This window comes from Scatophagus argus, chromosome 1 (assembly GCF_020382885.2).
Source record: "Scatophagus argus isolate fScaArg1 chromosome 1, fScaArg1.pri, whole genome shotgun sequence".
Lineage (NCBI taxonomy): Eukaryota > Metazoa > Chordata > Actinopteri > Scatophagidae > Scatophagus > Scatophagus argus.
In genome coordinates this window covers 20,209,499-20,225,864 of record NC_058493.1, presented here as the reverse complement: position 1 = coordinate 20,225,864, position 16,366 = coordinate 20,209,499, and the positions used below count along the sequence as shown (strand labels likewise).

Sequence of the window (16,366 nt, the reverse complement as noted above, 5' to 3'; positions counted from 1 at the left end):
TAGGGTTCTAAACACCAAAGTTACTACTCTCCCATGGGAAGATTTGTTCTCTTTTCACTCTACTGAGCCAAGAATGTGCTGGATTCTCATCTCCCATATATGCCTGGAGCCGTGCTGGAAACTCTACTGTGTATGGTAATGATGCGGTCACAGTCTGGACAAAGGGGTAGAAAGGATCATGATGCGGGCAGATATGAGATCCCAGAAATGTTTGCACATTAACCAACCCCTGCTGTCACTGTTACACCAAGCATGTCTAGCAAGGCGAGAAACGTGAAGGACTACCAGCACTAGTGACTCCCTCTGGGTAAGCAGGCTTAAAGGTTTAGGTTGAACACTTTACTTTATACCATTACAGTCACTGTAGGTATCAGTCTACTGCCACATGAATGCAGAAAGGATAAAATCCATCACACAGTGTCAGACAGTGTAACAGTCGCTTGATAAGTTGCTTATACGGAGGCCAGATATAAAGTAAAGTGCACCAGCATCTACAGTAGTGCATGATGTCGGTGAGAGAGAAAATGGCCGGCTTGGTTTGGATGGGGTTGGGTGTGGGGGTTTACAGTGCACACACAGGGGGTCACAAGGGCGAAGCCTTTATACAGAGAAGCTCTTACCTGCCCTTCGTGCCTTTTGACCCCTTCCCATCAACCCTCTTTATAGTGAGCTTTACACTCCTACGCCCGGTAGCAGAAACAAAAGAGGGTGGGGATGTTGATGAGAGAGGAGCTGGCACAACTACTGTCAACTGGAAACTCTCCTCCCCTTTACAGCCTCATTAGAGATATTATCAAAACAACGGCCCATGTGTTGTTAGAAAGTGCTCAGTTTACAGTCTCGGGTGTATCTTTACTGTAACTGTTCACTTTGGAAACAGGCCATGAGGCGTCCAATGCAATCCAGCTCCACTTTAATGTCATCTTAGGGGACAAGATTGACTGTTTGGGAACACACTTGTTTGCTTATTCTGGCAGAGTCGGATGAGAAGATTGACACGGCTCTCCTGTCTGTTTGATAAATATGACTCGGCCAGCCAGCAGCCAGTTAGCCTCGTTTAGCATAACAACTGCAAAAAGCTCACATGGCTCTGTCCAATGGTGACATAATCTGGCAACCTCTGAAGTTCACCAATTAACATCTTATAGCTTGTTTGTTTAATTTGTACAGGAACCAAAGCATTAGAGCAAAAAATGTGCCATTTTACAGGAGATTACACGTATTTCCTGCCTTTGAGCAGTTGCCAGGCCACTCGTGTAATCTCCAAGAAGTAAATGATTTCCAGACAGAAAAGAAATAGTCCGGAGTAAAACAGAGAATAAGCATTTATACACTTAAGTTTTTGAACAGTTTAAACTATCACTACATAACAAGTTAACTGGCGAACTTAAGAGGTGGTGACAGGTGGATTACGTTACCCTCGTACAGAGCCAGGCTAGCTAGTTTCCAGTTATGCTAAATAGTTTACCATAGCGCCATATTCACCAGACAGACCCGTGAGAGGAGTTAATCTTCAAATCTAATTCACCATCAGAAAGCTAACATTTCCCCAAATGTCGAACATTTCTGTTAAAGTCTGGACAGTTCAGCCTTAAGAGTCGATATAGCTATCCTGTCTCAATTTAGAAGCAATTGCAAGACAACCTTAATAAAAAACAAACACTGATGCTGCGTCATCAGCACCGAAAAGGTGACTGATGTTTTGCTAAAAGCCACAAAACACAGAAGCTTTTAATATGATTACAAAAACTCAAATTACCATGTCATAAGCACTCTAAATTAATTAACCTAACATCACATACTTCTTAGCAGTGGTGTTGAGAGAACTATTTTAAAGGCGCACTTTCTGTTTATAATATTTGGCTGTTTCATTCTATGAATGTCAGTTTAACAATAGGCTGGCTCCTTACCCCTCTTTGAGCATGATTGGTGTCTCAATACTCTTCTGGTCCCACTTGCCAGAGGTAGAGATCAGGTCCAGGAACTGCAGAAGGAAATAAATCAGAATCAGCTTTGTTGGCCAAGTTTGCGTATACAAACAAAAAAAGAATGTCATATAACAACATAGTTACTGTGGTGGTAAATCCCCTATATCCACGCTATGTTTTCAGTTCTTTTCAAATGTCTCCCCTTTGGTTTAAAAAAAAAGGGAATAAAGAGAATAGAACATACTTGATCTACAAACTGGCACATTTATTGCATGTAACAAGCAATGAAGCTGAACACTCACATTCTTCACAGCATCCGCATATTTCTGCTCATTGAAGTATTCATAAAACGCAGCCATGTAGGACTCTTTGAAATTGGCCTTGACAGGAATAGAAGTAAGGAAAAGACAGAGTGACAAGAGAGAGAGAGATCAGCAAGCTGTGTTTGAATTCAACTTTTTAGAGTCCAGTGTGGTCACAGCAATGAAAATCAGAAAACACACTTGAAGCAGAGAAACTTACAGATTTAGACTTGGCGAGACTTCCAAGAGTCTGGATCGTCTTGGAGATGAGGGTGAGGGTTCGAGATGTGGCGGGATCCTGGAGAGACAAAAAGACACGAAAAAAAAAGAAGTCTTGAGAAATAAGTTATCCTGCTTGACCATTTCATAAAAGATCTGTACTGGCAACATGAAATAGAGCCTGAAAGTGGACCTGGTTGGGCTATATGAACCAAAGAATTACTGTTTCCAAAGTTAAGAGTGAACTTTGAACTTCAGCTTTTACATCATGGGAACAGAAAAGCATTCAGGTCAACTAAACACATTCTGCTGAGGAAATCTGCTGAGGAAAACCAGGTTATATAATCAAAATTATTTTTAGCTAAATATTTTCAGTGGCACTTATTAGCGACATGTGTGTACGTTGCTTGCATGTGTGTTTGTTTTAAAAATCAGACTTACTGGATGGTGCGGCCGTAGATGGAACAAGTTGGGGGAGAGAATTGCTGGAGCGAAGAAACGCAGGAAAATGAAACTGCTCACTGCTGTGTATCGGACATCTTGGTCCACTGGAGAGGAGGGGAAACAAAAACAAAAACATGGATTTAGCACACAAGCCATCCTTGCTTGAATAGCATGTAAGGCGATACATAGAAACATTTGTTCATTGTACTTTGAATAATAAAAAAAGAGTTTGTTGTTCAGTAAGTTAAAAACATTTTTGTGAATAGACTGATTTAGCTTTTCACATATTAAACATTTAAAATAGTCTGGTACTTAAAGTAAACCTGCTATCAGGATAAGCCAAACAAATTGAAGGCACTTATTTTTGGTGTACAGTTCATTTGGATATTTTTGGATTATTTTTCCACATAAACATGTTATTTAAAAGCATACAGAAATACTTAAACAGTATCATATTTTGGAATAAGATGCACATTTAGTAAGCCCAAAAGGGATAACCCACATGTGTGGCATGACGCAGAAGTAAAAGATTACCGTAACTATACATTTTTTTTTTATCATGTACAGCCGCTTGTTCCTTTTGTGTCTGCAGTGTCATATAACTGCCAACAGGGGGCAGCACAGTACATGACACTGGGATCACATACTCAGCACTCCTCACATAACCACAATAAGTGTGTAGGAGGCTTAATTGCTTTCAGGTTTGACACAAATACCATAGCACAAAATCTGTCCTTGGACATCTTGCACATCCTGTTCTTTCTTTTTCTACTTCCTGTTCCTTATTAGCAGCCTGTTTTACTTTATTCCATCTCTTGTTAGTAATTCAGGAGGTGAATTACCTTGGAAACGGGTGGCAGCAGACTCTCTCAAAGAGAAGAAGATATCGCACATGACGGTGGGACAGCGGACACCGGAGGTGGTGATGACATTGAAGATGCGGTCTACATAATGACGGAGGTTTTCCTGAGGAGGGGAAGCGGGGCATATATGTCAGATAACACAGTGACCACACACTCTAACAGACGAAACAAACATATCCGTCTTCTTACCCTGTTTGTCTCCAGGTTCTCTGACTCTTTGAGCTTGACTGGATCGATTTCACAGGGTTTGTGTTCTGTACAGATCTGTGAGGATTCACAAAAAATTCAAAACTGATTTAGCAGAAGGCGTGTGACATGAATTAAACAAAGATTTGAGTTTGACTTAAGAGATGAATACTTTGACACATGGAAATATCGCAGTGCCGTACCTCATCTATGATGGGTTTGAGTGTGACCTGCAGATAGTGCATTCCTGCAAGCTTCATGGTCTCATCAATGCACTTGGATGTCAGTGAGTTTCCTCGGAAAATGGTGTTAGGATCCCTGCACGGAGAGACAGAGTGTGTTGGAGTACAAATCCAACCTGCAGCTTAACAATAACATGATTTTGAGTCATTACTGTGGCTATTGATGTTTTTCATAGTCAAGTTAAAGTACAAAGTCTGTTGATAATCATCTATCCATCCATCCATTTTCTATACCGCTTAACCATCAGGGTTGCGGGGGAGCTGGAGCCTATCCCAGCTGACTAAGAGCGAGAGGCGGGGTTCACCCCGGACTGGTCACCAGTCAATCGCAGGGCTGACACACAAAGACAGACAACCACACACGCACACACACTCACACCTAGGGGCAATGTAGAGTAGCCAATTAACCCAATGTGCATGTTTTTGGTATTGTGGGAGGAAGCCGGAGTACCCGGAGAAAACCCACGCAGGCACAGGGAGAACATGCAAACTCCACATAGAAGGGCCCAGACCGGGATTCGAACCTGGAACCCTCTTGCTATGAGGTAACAGTGCTAAACACTGCAGCACCGTGCCGCCCCATCTGTTAATAACCTCTTTTCTAAAGTGACTTTGATTAATAATCTCTAATAAAATAAACATGATGAATACACTGCATTTGCACCAGATTTAAGGGGTGAAATTCAAAGGGATCAATGTGGAAATCTCCAATCTCCAGCATCATTCATTATTGGTCAAGCTGTGATTTCCAGTGTTTATCAAAGACTCACTGCGTGCGGTTGACCTCAGCGTGAGCGATGGCGCTGATGAAAGGCACGATCTTCCCATAGTGAAGAAACAGACGCACAAGAGGAATGGCGGCTTCTTGTTTCTCTCGACACACCTCCCCGAGAATATGAGCTGTGGACGCCGACACGGGCTGAACGGAAAAGAGTAAACGTGCAACGTTCAAACTGTTAAGTGTAACGCGGCTAACAGTACAAGATGCTGCACAGGACACAGATATCTGAGCAGAGCACAGGCCAGTTCATATACACATACCCCTACATTAGCAGATTGCAACAGTAGATCTCTCAGGGGAGTGTAGTGTTCGGAGGGGAAGACGTGGTCCTCAGTGTAAACGATGTTCAGACGCAGAGACCCGAGCTCTTCTACCTTTACTGACTTCCCTCCATTCTCCCTGGGCTGGAGAAAGTACCTGATTAAAAAAAAAAAAAAAAAAAAACAGAAAAAAAGTATAGAGGGTCTTAGATCAGACCCATTAGATCATCTCCCCGACTGGATATTCAAGTCTCAACATTTTAAGAAATACACTTAAAACACAGCTAAAATATTTGTTTAAAGCTGCGCTAATCAATATTTTTATATCAACAATAGTAAAAATGACTATGATCTGAAAGGTGTAGCTAGTAGAAATGAATAGCAATCAGACACAGTTAGAGACTGGCTGAGGGGCAGAATGGAGCTTTTAGAAGCTACAGCACCACATATTTCTTTCAGGAGTTGATGGGGACCAAAAACAGAGCTTAAAACTGCTGTAAATACTGGGCTGTGAAACTACTCTGAAGTGGACTGCACTGACCACTCAGTTTTTATTCTCTTAATTCAGGGGTGTACAGCATAGTACTTGATCAGTGACAAAAAATCCCACATAGAAAGTGCCACCTGAAGGGTCAAGAGGGGAGTGTGTGAAAAGAGATGACGTGATGCGTGAATGTGTCCCTCTCACCATGCGTCGTGGACACCAGCTTGACCCAGGACTCGGAGAGGAACACGCACACCACCCAGGAACTCATCCCCAAACTTCAAGTTGCTGGCGTTCCACAGATCCACCCTGGACCAAACCACAGGGTACAGTTCAAACACGGGAGAAGCTTTAAAACTACGCCATGTTCAGCACTGATACTGACAAGACAGCTTACTGGCTCACCTCAGTGCCAGCTTGTCAACATCCTCTTCTTCAACATCAAATTGCCGCTTTGTGTAACTTAATGGCCGCGTCACCTAGAAGTAAAGAACGGGGGAAACACTTAGCATACGCCACGTAGAAGTCAGTATTTTCTACATCACGAAAAACGGGCAGACGGAAGGAAAACACTGCGCCCAGAGCTGAAAAAATTTGCTGAATTCAGCTTCTCAAATGTGAAGATTTTGTTTGTGTTTGTCATTTAAGATAGCGAATTAACTATCCTTTTTGTTTAGTTCAGATTATAGTTATTTCTTCAGTTCAGATGCTCCACTAAAATGACTAAAATGAACTCAGTTTTTTTGGCAAATTTGGATCCTGATGGGAGTTACAACAGATCAGAAAGTCACAGGATTCAGGTTCAGAGCAATAATAAAATCAACATGATACAGAAACATGCGTGGACGTGGACATCTATGTGTGACTCGGATGGGTGGGGTGCAGGCAGAAATCACCACAGGGTATGCACGGTCCTGTTCGTATGGTAGCAGGGAACAAATGAGACACTTTTGTGGGATTGAAATCAATGGGCCAGATTGTTCGGCAGTCTGTCTGAATCAATCATACTCTTGTCCTGCTGTCCTCTAGTGCTGTAGCGGGAAGGCCAGAGGGAGGGGCGGCTCGAGAATGTCAGAGCACGGCTGCTGGCGATTGAGGGTTAATGGGGTAGCGTGAAAGGGAGTTTGTGTGTCTGAAAAACATCTATAAATATAAACTCATGAATAGAAATGAATGTAAACTGTTTTAAAAATACTGCAAATGTTTGTGTGCGTTTCCAGTTGATTTTGCCAATTTTTCTAAACTTTAATCACATGCATCTAAACATTTAATGGTATGAAAAGGAGTTTGTGAGTGTGTGTACAAAAATATCTATGAACGATGAAATGAATGAAATAAATATTGTAATGTGATCTGTTTTTCGAAAGAATCAAACATATGAAATATACAGCAGCACACCCAAACAATTTTTCCAGCCTAGCCTGCATTTAGGCTGCTTTTTATTCTCACCAATAAAGGACAACTTTACTGTAAGTCAGTTTTCCTGTTGAGATTATGAAAACTTTGATATCTCAAAACCACCCGACCGCTTTCCCCACTGCAAATAGAACTTCATAATCCCAGAGTCACAAGATAAAAAAGGGAGAAGCAGGTGTGATTAAATTCAAATGAAATCTAAGAAAAACTTTGGTACTGGGTTTGTTGTTAAAAGCCCTGCACACAGGTGTTTCCACTTAATCAATTAGCCTTCAGCTCAGGCAGGCATTGTGCTGTAATCACAGCATGAACTTTCCAAACTGATATGGTAAGATCAGACAGAAGAGTCTAAATTGCCAAAATAAGTGAAAACACCTTTATGTGTGGACCATTGGTGTTTAAGATAGATAATTAATTAATTTATTAATTAAGACAGAATATGTAAGCAACTTGATCAGAAATATCAGGACACCACTGTCCAGTTGAGGGGAATCTGAACTCTGTTGTATACAATGATATTCTAGAAATAACATTCCTCCAACTTTTGTAGCAAGTGTTGTTAAACATGACAATACCATGAGGTCCTGAAAGAAATATTTTTCCCAGTTTTGTGCAGAGGAGCTTGAGTGGAAACTATAACGTGCTTGTGGCTAAAGGGAGCAAATCCCTGTAGTCACGTGTATGATACATGAACAGTTACATATGCTTGTAATGCTCTGTTGTCCACATACTTTTGTCCATTTAGTCTACTTACAAACCCTCGTCACTCTGGCTTGGATTGATAATTAACGTGAAAACACATCTTTTCAATGACAAACAAATTGGTGTTAAACAAATCACACATACCTCAAAATAGAAAACCTCCTCAAACTGTGGATTGTTGGTTTTCCGCTTCACCTTGGTCTTCTTTGCGTCCGACCTGAAAGGCAGAAGAAAATAAAACCACGTTTATCCAAACTTAATCCATGTCATCAACAAAGATGTTCATGTTACTGGAGAAATCAAGTCCAATCGTGTGAGAGATCTGACCTTGAAGGTCCCAGTAGGGAGACAGCAGCGTAGGGATCACATTGGCCGTTGACGATTGGAAGACCTTGGCACTCCAACACCCTGTGGAAACACAAACAAACCATTAATGGATAAGCACACTACTGTATAAGCATAGACTTATAAACGCACACACACACACACACACACCTGTAACACATTAACATGATGTTCATTTTAATGCACCGTTAGCTCTGTGTGATCTCATTCAATGGCCTAGCAGGACCACTAAAAGTTAAATAGTGAAAAAAACGCTAAAAGCTAACACACACAAAAGCCTTTTTCACAAGGTGCTTTAACACTATCTTTATTAGTTTTTTTATTTACTACTACTAAAATAAAAGGAATACCCAAGACATCCAAACTTTAATTGTCAAGGGCCACACAAAACAACCTGAATATACCCTCAGAGGACCCCTAAAGCTCTATTAAGCCCTGCATTATCACTTACTTGAATGACTAATGTGAAACTGCCAAGACCACTGAAAACTGACACCCAGTCCTACACCTCTGCAAAGCTTTTAGCTTCATCGGCCCACAAAGACAGTTTGAGTCCCATTGCTCCCCTCAGCCCTCCTACACAATGTGAAACATTAGGAAGGCAGCACACAAGAGAATAAGTTGAGTCGATTCTACCAGCCAGCTAAGAAATCTGAGAATCTAACAGTTTAACATGCAGATGTTTTTCTCTGGAGGCCAAAAAGCTTAAAGAATGGTATTAGACCTACATTACCAGGTGACCAGAAACCCGACTCCACTGCAGTCATGAGTTTGTTTTGAAGTGTTTCTGCCACTAGTGCTGAGAAATTGCTGAACGCAGCCTAGACTTCACCTCAGAATTTCCAGCTTGAATCAACACATGAAGACTCACTTAAATGTAACAATCTGAAAAAGTGTTTGAGTTACTGAAAAGGGGCATTTCTTGCTATATTGACCAAAACTTTCATTCAAAAAGGGCATCATATTAACTGATCCTTTCGAGTATACTCGTTTCACAGACTTAAAACATCTGGTCCATTCATACTGCATCTCCCTCATGTGCTAGGAGCCCCCGCTAGTAAATTTTGGACCACGTTAAAAGCTCTCCCAGAGTTTTCTTAGCGTGTGGAAATGGGCCCCTGGAGTCAAAGTGAGGTGTGTCTGTATGTATGAGCGGGACAGATGAAAAGGGATGGAGGAGAGCGATTCCATTTGAACTGTTGGCGCAGAGATGTGCCAATTTTAAATCCTGTGTGATCCAAAAACTATATACATGGTACAAAGACCACTTGAGAGAAGCCAGAGAAAAATAAAATACAAAGCATAAAATACCTAGTATCTTGAGGAAAATTGACAGAATCCTGACTCTGTGGAATAGAGATCAGGCTATAAGAGATATAGAAAACAAAAGTCAGACAGGATTTAACCCAAATATCTCAGGTTAACAGAGGCAGAAATTCCTTTTTTCCGAAACCCATCACCATACACAGTCATATAAAATAATTTTTATATACGATTTGGGTGCATCATATCCAGTTCAACATTACTATTAAATATAACTGCCAAAACTGCTAAAAATATAGAAATATAAAAAAGAAGTAAATAAATATGGAAGTAAAAAATATATATATATAAAAACTGGAAAAGTTACAATACAATACAGTTATGCAAGGTAATATGTAAAAGTGTCTGCAGTTTTATACACTGTAAACACAGAGCACCAGCAAACAGATGTGTACAGATTTAATACAATAGTTTAATACTGATTTCTCACTTAATTATTACAACGCTTGTGTTGTGTTCATATTAATTCACAGCCCATACAATTTCATATGCTTTTAATTTGACATCAGTGTCAGTTCCTTTCTCTCTCTCTCTCTCTCTCTCTCCCTGTCCAATGACATCATACTGTAAGGGGATTAGCACCCAAACAGAACAGGACACCCAGTGGGACAAATCACTTCCTGTGTGTCATGGTGATGCACCACTACTCACACTGCATGATGAATTACACAGTAAATCACAGCACTTCCCACACATGCAGCAGCTTGTACCAGCCTACACACACACACACACACACAGGCTCCTAATAAGGAATCAGAAGAGGGCTGGGTTAAGCATCACTAATGCCATAGCACTTCCTGTCCAATAAGCTTGTTTATATAACCCCTGCTTACCCTACTATCCAGCCCCCTCTCTCTCTCATCACCACTGTGAGCTCTGACATGCCAGACAGCGGTGGTGAGGCAGACGTATTTGTTTTAGCCGACATTACTCATATTTAGGTTAATGTGCTGCTTTCCTGCTCCCACGTATCCTGTCAAAAACAATTTCACTCCAATAAGGGACAAATGAATTACATCACAGTGCCAAAAACCAAAAAGCGGATGTGATTATGACTCAGTGCCATTGATGGGTGCACTGTTCCAAATAAGTACAATGAAATATTAAACTGAACAGGGAGATGAGTACCTTCCAAAAACTTTGTTATAAGATGCCTCCTGTCCTCTGATGTCATTCATGGTGTTGTGCAACCAACCATATTTCTGTCTGTCAGCATTTTCCAGTGGTGGAAGACGTACTTTAAACTGACAATACCACACTGTTAAAGCACTTAATACAAGTGAGAAGGGGGAATCCTGGCACTGTCAAAGTCTGTTTGGGGTCTACTGCACATGTGAAAAAGTTGCACTGAAGTCTTTTGTGGTTCTGGAAGGGGCTACACGAAAAGTGATAAACTGTTCCAAGTGATGTCACTGGAGTCGGGGTCAGTCGGGACTGAAAACTACAAGTTTGAAAGTGAAAAAAAAATCTGGGGGTGTCGAGCTGTAACGAAGAGAGCTCACTAGACTTCTGTAGCTCGCTCCTTTTCTCAGCTAATGGCTCGAGGCTACGTTAGCCGCTACTGGCATAACACACCTGAATTCCCTGAAGAAAAAACTGTCAGTGGCTGAACTGCACTGTGGGTAGCTGGACATGACCCGACTGCATCCGCACCATGCGCGGGGGCAGCCGTGGCCTAGAGGTTGGAGAAGCGGCTTGTGATCAGAGGGTCACCGGTTCGATTCCCCCACCGGACGGGCAGGAAAAATTTGGGTGTGGTGGAGTGATTAATGTGAAAAATGCTCCCCCCCTCCATTAGCTGGCTGATGTGCCCTTGAGCAAGGCACTTAACCCCCCAATATGCTCCCCGAGCACCTGATGCAGCCCACTGCTCCTGTGTGTGTTTCACTGCATGTAATTTGCTGGGTGTTGCATGTGTGTGTTCAACTAAGGATGGGTCAAATGCAGAAGACAAATTCAGTGTGTGTATGTAAAAATATATATACTGTCAATAAAGCTGATTCTTCTTCTTCTTCTTCTTCTATAGATTGTTTAAATAGGCCCTCTATCTTCAAAGTAGTGCTTATGGCTGTCAGATAAATGCACAGTAACATTGCTAACATTAATAGTAAATAGTACTATATTTACCTCTAAAATGTAGAGGAGTGTGACTATAAAGGAGCATCAAATGGAAATAGGCGGTTTCATTTTTGTACTTGTATTCTTTCAACCGGCAATTTCAAAGTTTGATCTGTAGAGCTAAACGGACACAGCCCTCTTTGTGTCTCCCTCACACACACACGTCTTCCTAGAGAAATCTGACTAGGTGACCTCCCACTCTAAGCTTCTTACCTACAATGTGCTCTGGGAATGGAGCCATGCTGGCTCATCACCAGACTTAACTGCAGCATGTTAACGAGGGCGCACACACATTCACACAGAGCAGCCCATCCATAACCATGTCTTTGATCCTGTGCTAACACTGAAGTTCACACATCACATGTATGTACAATTGCGTTTACCCCACACAGCAGTTCAAGCAGAAACGATGTGCGATGTCCACTGCACACTGATTCACATATTCAAAAGTAGGTTTAATCCTAACAAAAAGCCTTCCAACCATCTCACTGCCAGGTAAAAGCTGTTGCTGGGCAACAAACTGTTCACCTTGTAGCCTGGGTGATGTGTTACATTGAGTAAAATTTTTTTAATTGGTGTTCGTGGCACGTGAAGTGCTTCCGGCTGACAATTCCACATTTTGTAGATGCAAAAATCGCAGTTGCGTGACTTGAAATTGAATGTCAGTGAAGACACAAAATGATGATCTAATAGTAATTGCTCGAAATCTAAATTTAGTGCCTCCGCTATTGACTAAACTATTCAGTGAGAATCTGTGAGGCTGTTCTTAAGTGTCTCCAAGTTCTAAATGCTAATGTGAGGATGCTAACTTTCTCAGACAGTGCTGACAGGATGAGGTATGGCTAAACTATGTAATGTTCTGCATCTTAGTTTAGCACATTATCGTGTGCTCATTAATCACATTAATCACAAAATACAGCTGAAACAAAAAGGAAAGTCAATCTCTGTGATGGCAGGCCAAGAAATTCTTTACATATAATCAGATTTGTTTTAGAAAACAGCAGTCAAATAAAAACACAAGCTAAAATTACCACAATGCATGCGAAATAAAATCACAAGCACAATACTGTCTGTGTGTGTGTGTGTCTGTGCAGCCTCACCGTGTGGCTAGTTTATGGTTGATGACTCCGCTGTCTGTGATGACCTCACTCAGACGCAGCTCCAGGTGCACTTTTCCCTGCAATGCACACAAATAAACACTTCATGCACACTGTTGAATTAAAAGGTCACACTTTTGCACAGTACTTATGGAAACCTCAGCACCTGGACAGCACTGGTGTCCACCACACCGTATGGTGTCTGGAGACAGGTGAGGCGGTCACTGTCTGTTTGTTTGTGTGAATTCTGCTGAATCTGATAACAATGCGCAACCTAACCCAACTGAAAAAGTTCTCTTTTCAAACCTGTTTTAGGCTTGGCGACAATCCATCTCTCGCAATGAGTTTTTCAGCGGGTTCAACAAGAGGTCTCAACCACTGTGTCTTACGCACCATCTATAACGTATGAGGCTGGAAACGGTCTAAATCGTTAAGTCAGATCAAAAGAGAGCCAGATCTCCGCTTACAAACACTAAAAATTCTTTGATAAATCCCTGAACAAAACAAGAATACACAAACGTGAGTGGCACTTCACTTCCACTACCGACAGAGACACTGTATGAAAATAGCTGCGAACCCAAGCGTAATGCTGAAGTTATTTTCCCCCTGAAGTGATTGGATTAATGACATAATGACAGTGTAGCGCTGCAGCTGTCGAGAAAAGCTCCATTAATTAACAGCATCAGTATGCAAACTCACAGGCGTTTCTCTTTGTGGCCAATTCAAGCGGAGGGGACAAACACACGCACTTACACATGTGTGCACGGGCCAAACAATGTGTCCTCTATTGAAACGAGAAGAGAGACACTCTATCTTCCTACTTCATTTGATCCATCTCCCTCGCTTTCTCTCTTTTCTCTCATTCTCTCACACATCCTTCCTCTCCCCGGCTCCTCGGATGAATGTGTCTCTGTTTCAGATCCCTGCTCGAGGGCTACACACACCCATCTGTCTGCAGATGTTGCTGTTCACTATGTGTGTGTGTGTGTGTGTGTGTGTAACCATGCGTGTGGGTGAGGGAGACTGCTGAGTACTGAACAGTCAAAAATGTTGGGGAACAGCTCCAAACACGACTACCAGACGATTTCACAGATGAATCCCTGACAGCAAAAATGTGACAAAATGTGACTTTCCCAAATATGCTAAGCTATCCATACATGTGCACAGTTAACATTCATTTTCTCACTTATTTATGACTTCTTGAGTATCCTCCAACAGGAGGTGTTACCAGCACGGGATATAAAACAGATTTCCATCAGAAGATGCTACAAATTTTACCTTTAAATACTTCCATTAATTGTGACATTCCTCTGCTTGTAGCACAAACAGCAGCAGATGGGACATGAGTCTCTTCTCAGTGACCAACACACTCAGTAGTTCTTAGTGTTGGGACTTGTGCTTGGTGGCATCTCATCTGTTTCTCATTGTGAACAATGTGAAAAACTGTGCACCTTTGACCTCGGGATTATACCAACAGATTTGTGCAGTCAAGGAAAACTGTCACACCATTTAGAAAGACTTACGTGTTAATATAATATTCCTTAGAAAAAGGGTAATGACAAAAATTAGAATAAAATGCAGGGGCTGAGATAAAACAATGAACATCTGAGTGAATCTTTCAGTCTGGATTGTCTCTCGGTATTTGCTTTGATCTGCTTTCACCTCCATCACACGAGAGGCGCCAACACTCTTTCTCACTCTCAACAGCAAATCAAAACCGTTTGCAAGCTTCACACATGCTTTACCGTCTAGCAAGAACGTGGAAAATTATAGTGCTTAAAGCTGCGTGTTCAGGGCTGGACCAGCTGATCGCTGATGGACGGTGGCGAGCGACTTTGACCCTGCAGGCGTGGATGTTTCAGGTGCACACATGCTGTGTTTGTTTGGGTTCTGCCCTGCTTCAAACATTAACATGCAGATACACTATCACACATGCTGTATGCAGGTTAAATGTCGCATGCTGGGTGAAATGTTTTGTCAAGATAAGTGAATTTGCAACACATGAATTTCACTACCACTTATCAATGTCATGCTATCTTTCTGCTATCTTTTAAATCCTTTATTCCCCTTTTCACAAAACAAGACAAACTTCTCAAAGGTTTACTTTATGTGACTTTTGCTGAACAGCACTTCCTGGGGCCACAAGTAACAATTAAAAGAACATATTAATTAATAAGATGGAGTCATAAAGTAAGCGAACTCATTCAGTAACGTTGCCGTCTTTGAAACAGTATTGATTAGCTGACATTTGCCACCATAAGACTGAGCAACTGTGTGTTCTTATTTGTGTTTTTATACGTACTGCAAATTGTTCTGTTTCCCTTTTTAACATGCTTAATTAATAACAGTTGTTCATTCTTTGCCGTACTCCTGATCAGTGTTAACACCAACATGTCCCGATGGTTCTTTCACATTAAAAGCTTTCCTATAAAAGTTCTGTCTGCAAAAATAAAAATAAAGGCCTGGGTCTCTCTGCCACTTTGCCACTGAGGTAACCATTGAGTACATTGACTATTAACTGGAGAATCTTCAATGAAACAAAAAGAAAATATCAAGATATCAAGAGAGAGTCCTTTGTGTGTGTGTGTGTGTGTGTGTGTGTATGTGTGTGTGTGTGTGTGTGCGTTTCTCTCTGTACTGACCTGCACCTCTGAGTCAGCGCTGACAGGCTGCAGCTGAAACCAGGTGTCTTTCCCGTGATATTTCTGCAAGTCCTCTTTCTTCACCGCAACCTTACCTACACACACACACACACACACACACACACACACACACATTAACAGAGAAAGACAAATGAGCTCAGAGCATAGCTCACTTGACACCACCTAAAGAGCCTACGTGTCCCATAGGCTCACATGATGTTAACCTCCCTTCTTAAAGCATGGCAGCACCAGGTGCAGAAATACCCACAGGGCGCACTGACAGTGCAATTTGCCCTATCATTTCTACCCTGAAACTAACAAGTTAACTTTCTGTTTACAACACCCACAACGCCCCACGCACACATACACACACACACACACTCCCACACCCACACACAAACAGATGCAGTGATGGTGCTGAAGATACAAATCACACCCCACGAAAGGATTTTCAGTTTGTGGTTGGTGGTCAAACACACACACACACAAATACAATCCAACCAATACATGGTGACACACCCAATAACAAAACATCCGCTGACACACAAACAGACATTTCACCTTTCCAGCGCAGAGGCTGTCGCTGAGGTCAAACAGTACGAGACCTTAGCTTAGTTCCATTCAGGGAAAGTTATTCTAGAAAATATCTTTAAAAGAATAAGCAGACACTTTGTGAAATATGCATATTTACTTTCTTGCTGAGAGTTAGAAGGTGACTGATACCTCTCTCATGCATGGCTGCTTAATACAAGGCTACAGCCAGCAACCAGTTAGCTTAATTAAAAAAGATGTTTGTTTAATCTGCGCAAAATCAAAGTGTATGAAAACCACAATTTGTGGTGATGTTGTTTGAGACAGAAATTTCAAGAAGTAACTGCTCCCGCGCCAAGAAATACTTTAGTACATACTCATTAAAACTACAAATTTTTATTTCGACGCTTTTGTATAGATTGAACAAAGTAGCAATAAAGTGTTAAGTGAGTTTTAGATCTGTAAATTTAAGCTTCCACTGTT

General features: G+C 41.5%; 1 protein-coding gene across 1 annotated transcript in view; it reads right to left on the bottom strand.

The window, feature by feature from the left end:
* The window catches only part of rasa3 (RAS p21 protein activator 3), a 37,996-nt gene that overhangs the window by 6,965 nt on the left and 14,665 nt on the right, over positions 1 to 16,366 (bottom strand). Inside the window, exons 4-18 of the mRNA XM_046390466.1 lie at positions 15,353 to 15,447; positions 12,714 to 12,790; positions 8,155 to 8,235; positions 7,972 to 8,044; positions 6,115 to 6,188; positions 5,914 to 6,018; positions 5,226 to 5,382; positions 4,955 to 5,103; positions 4,146 to 4,260; positions 3,946 to 4,020; positions 3,736 to 3,859; positions 2,891 to 2,997; positions 2,451 to 2,528; positions 2,231 to 2,308; positions 1,911 to 1,984 (exon numbers count right to left, since the gene is read on the bottom strand). Coding sequence (XP_046246422.1) covers positions 1,911 to 1,984; positions 2,231 to 2,308; positions 2,451 to 2,528; positions 2,891 to 2,997; positions 3,736 to 3,859; positions 3,946 to 4,020; positions 4,146 to 4,260; positions 4,955 to 5,103; positions 5,226 to 5,382; positions 5,914 to 6,018; positions 6,115 to 6,188; positions 7,972 to 8,044; positions 8,155 to 8,235; positions 12,714 to 12,790; positions 15,353 to 15,447 — 1,462 coding nt within the window. The remainder of the gene's footprint in view (positions 1 to 1,910; positions 1,985 to 2,230; positions 2,309 to 2,450; positions 2,529 to 2,890; positions 2,998 to 3,735; positions 3,860 to 3,945; positions 4,021 to 4,145; positions 4,261 to 4,954; positions 5,104 to 5,225; positions 5,383 to 5,913; positions 6,019 to 6,114; positions 6,189 to 7,971; positions 8,045 to 8,154; positions 8,236 to 12,713; positions 12,791 to 15,352; positions 15,448 to 16,366) is intronic.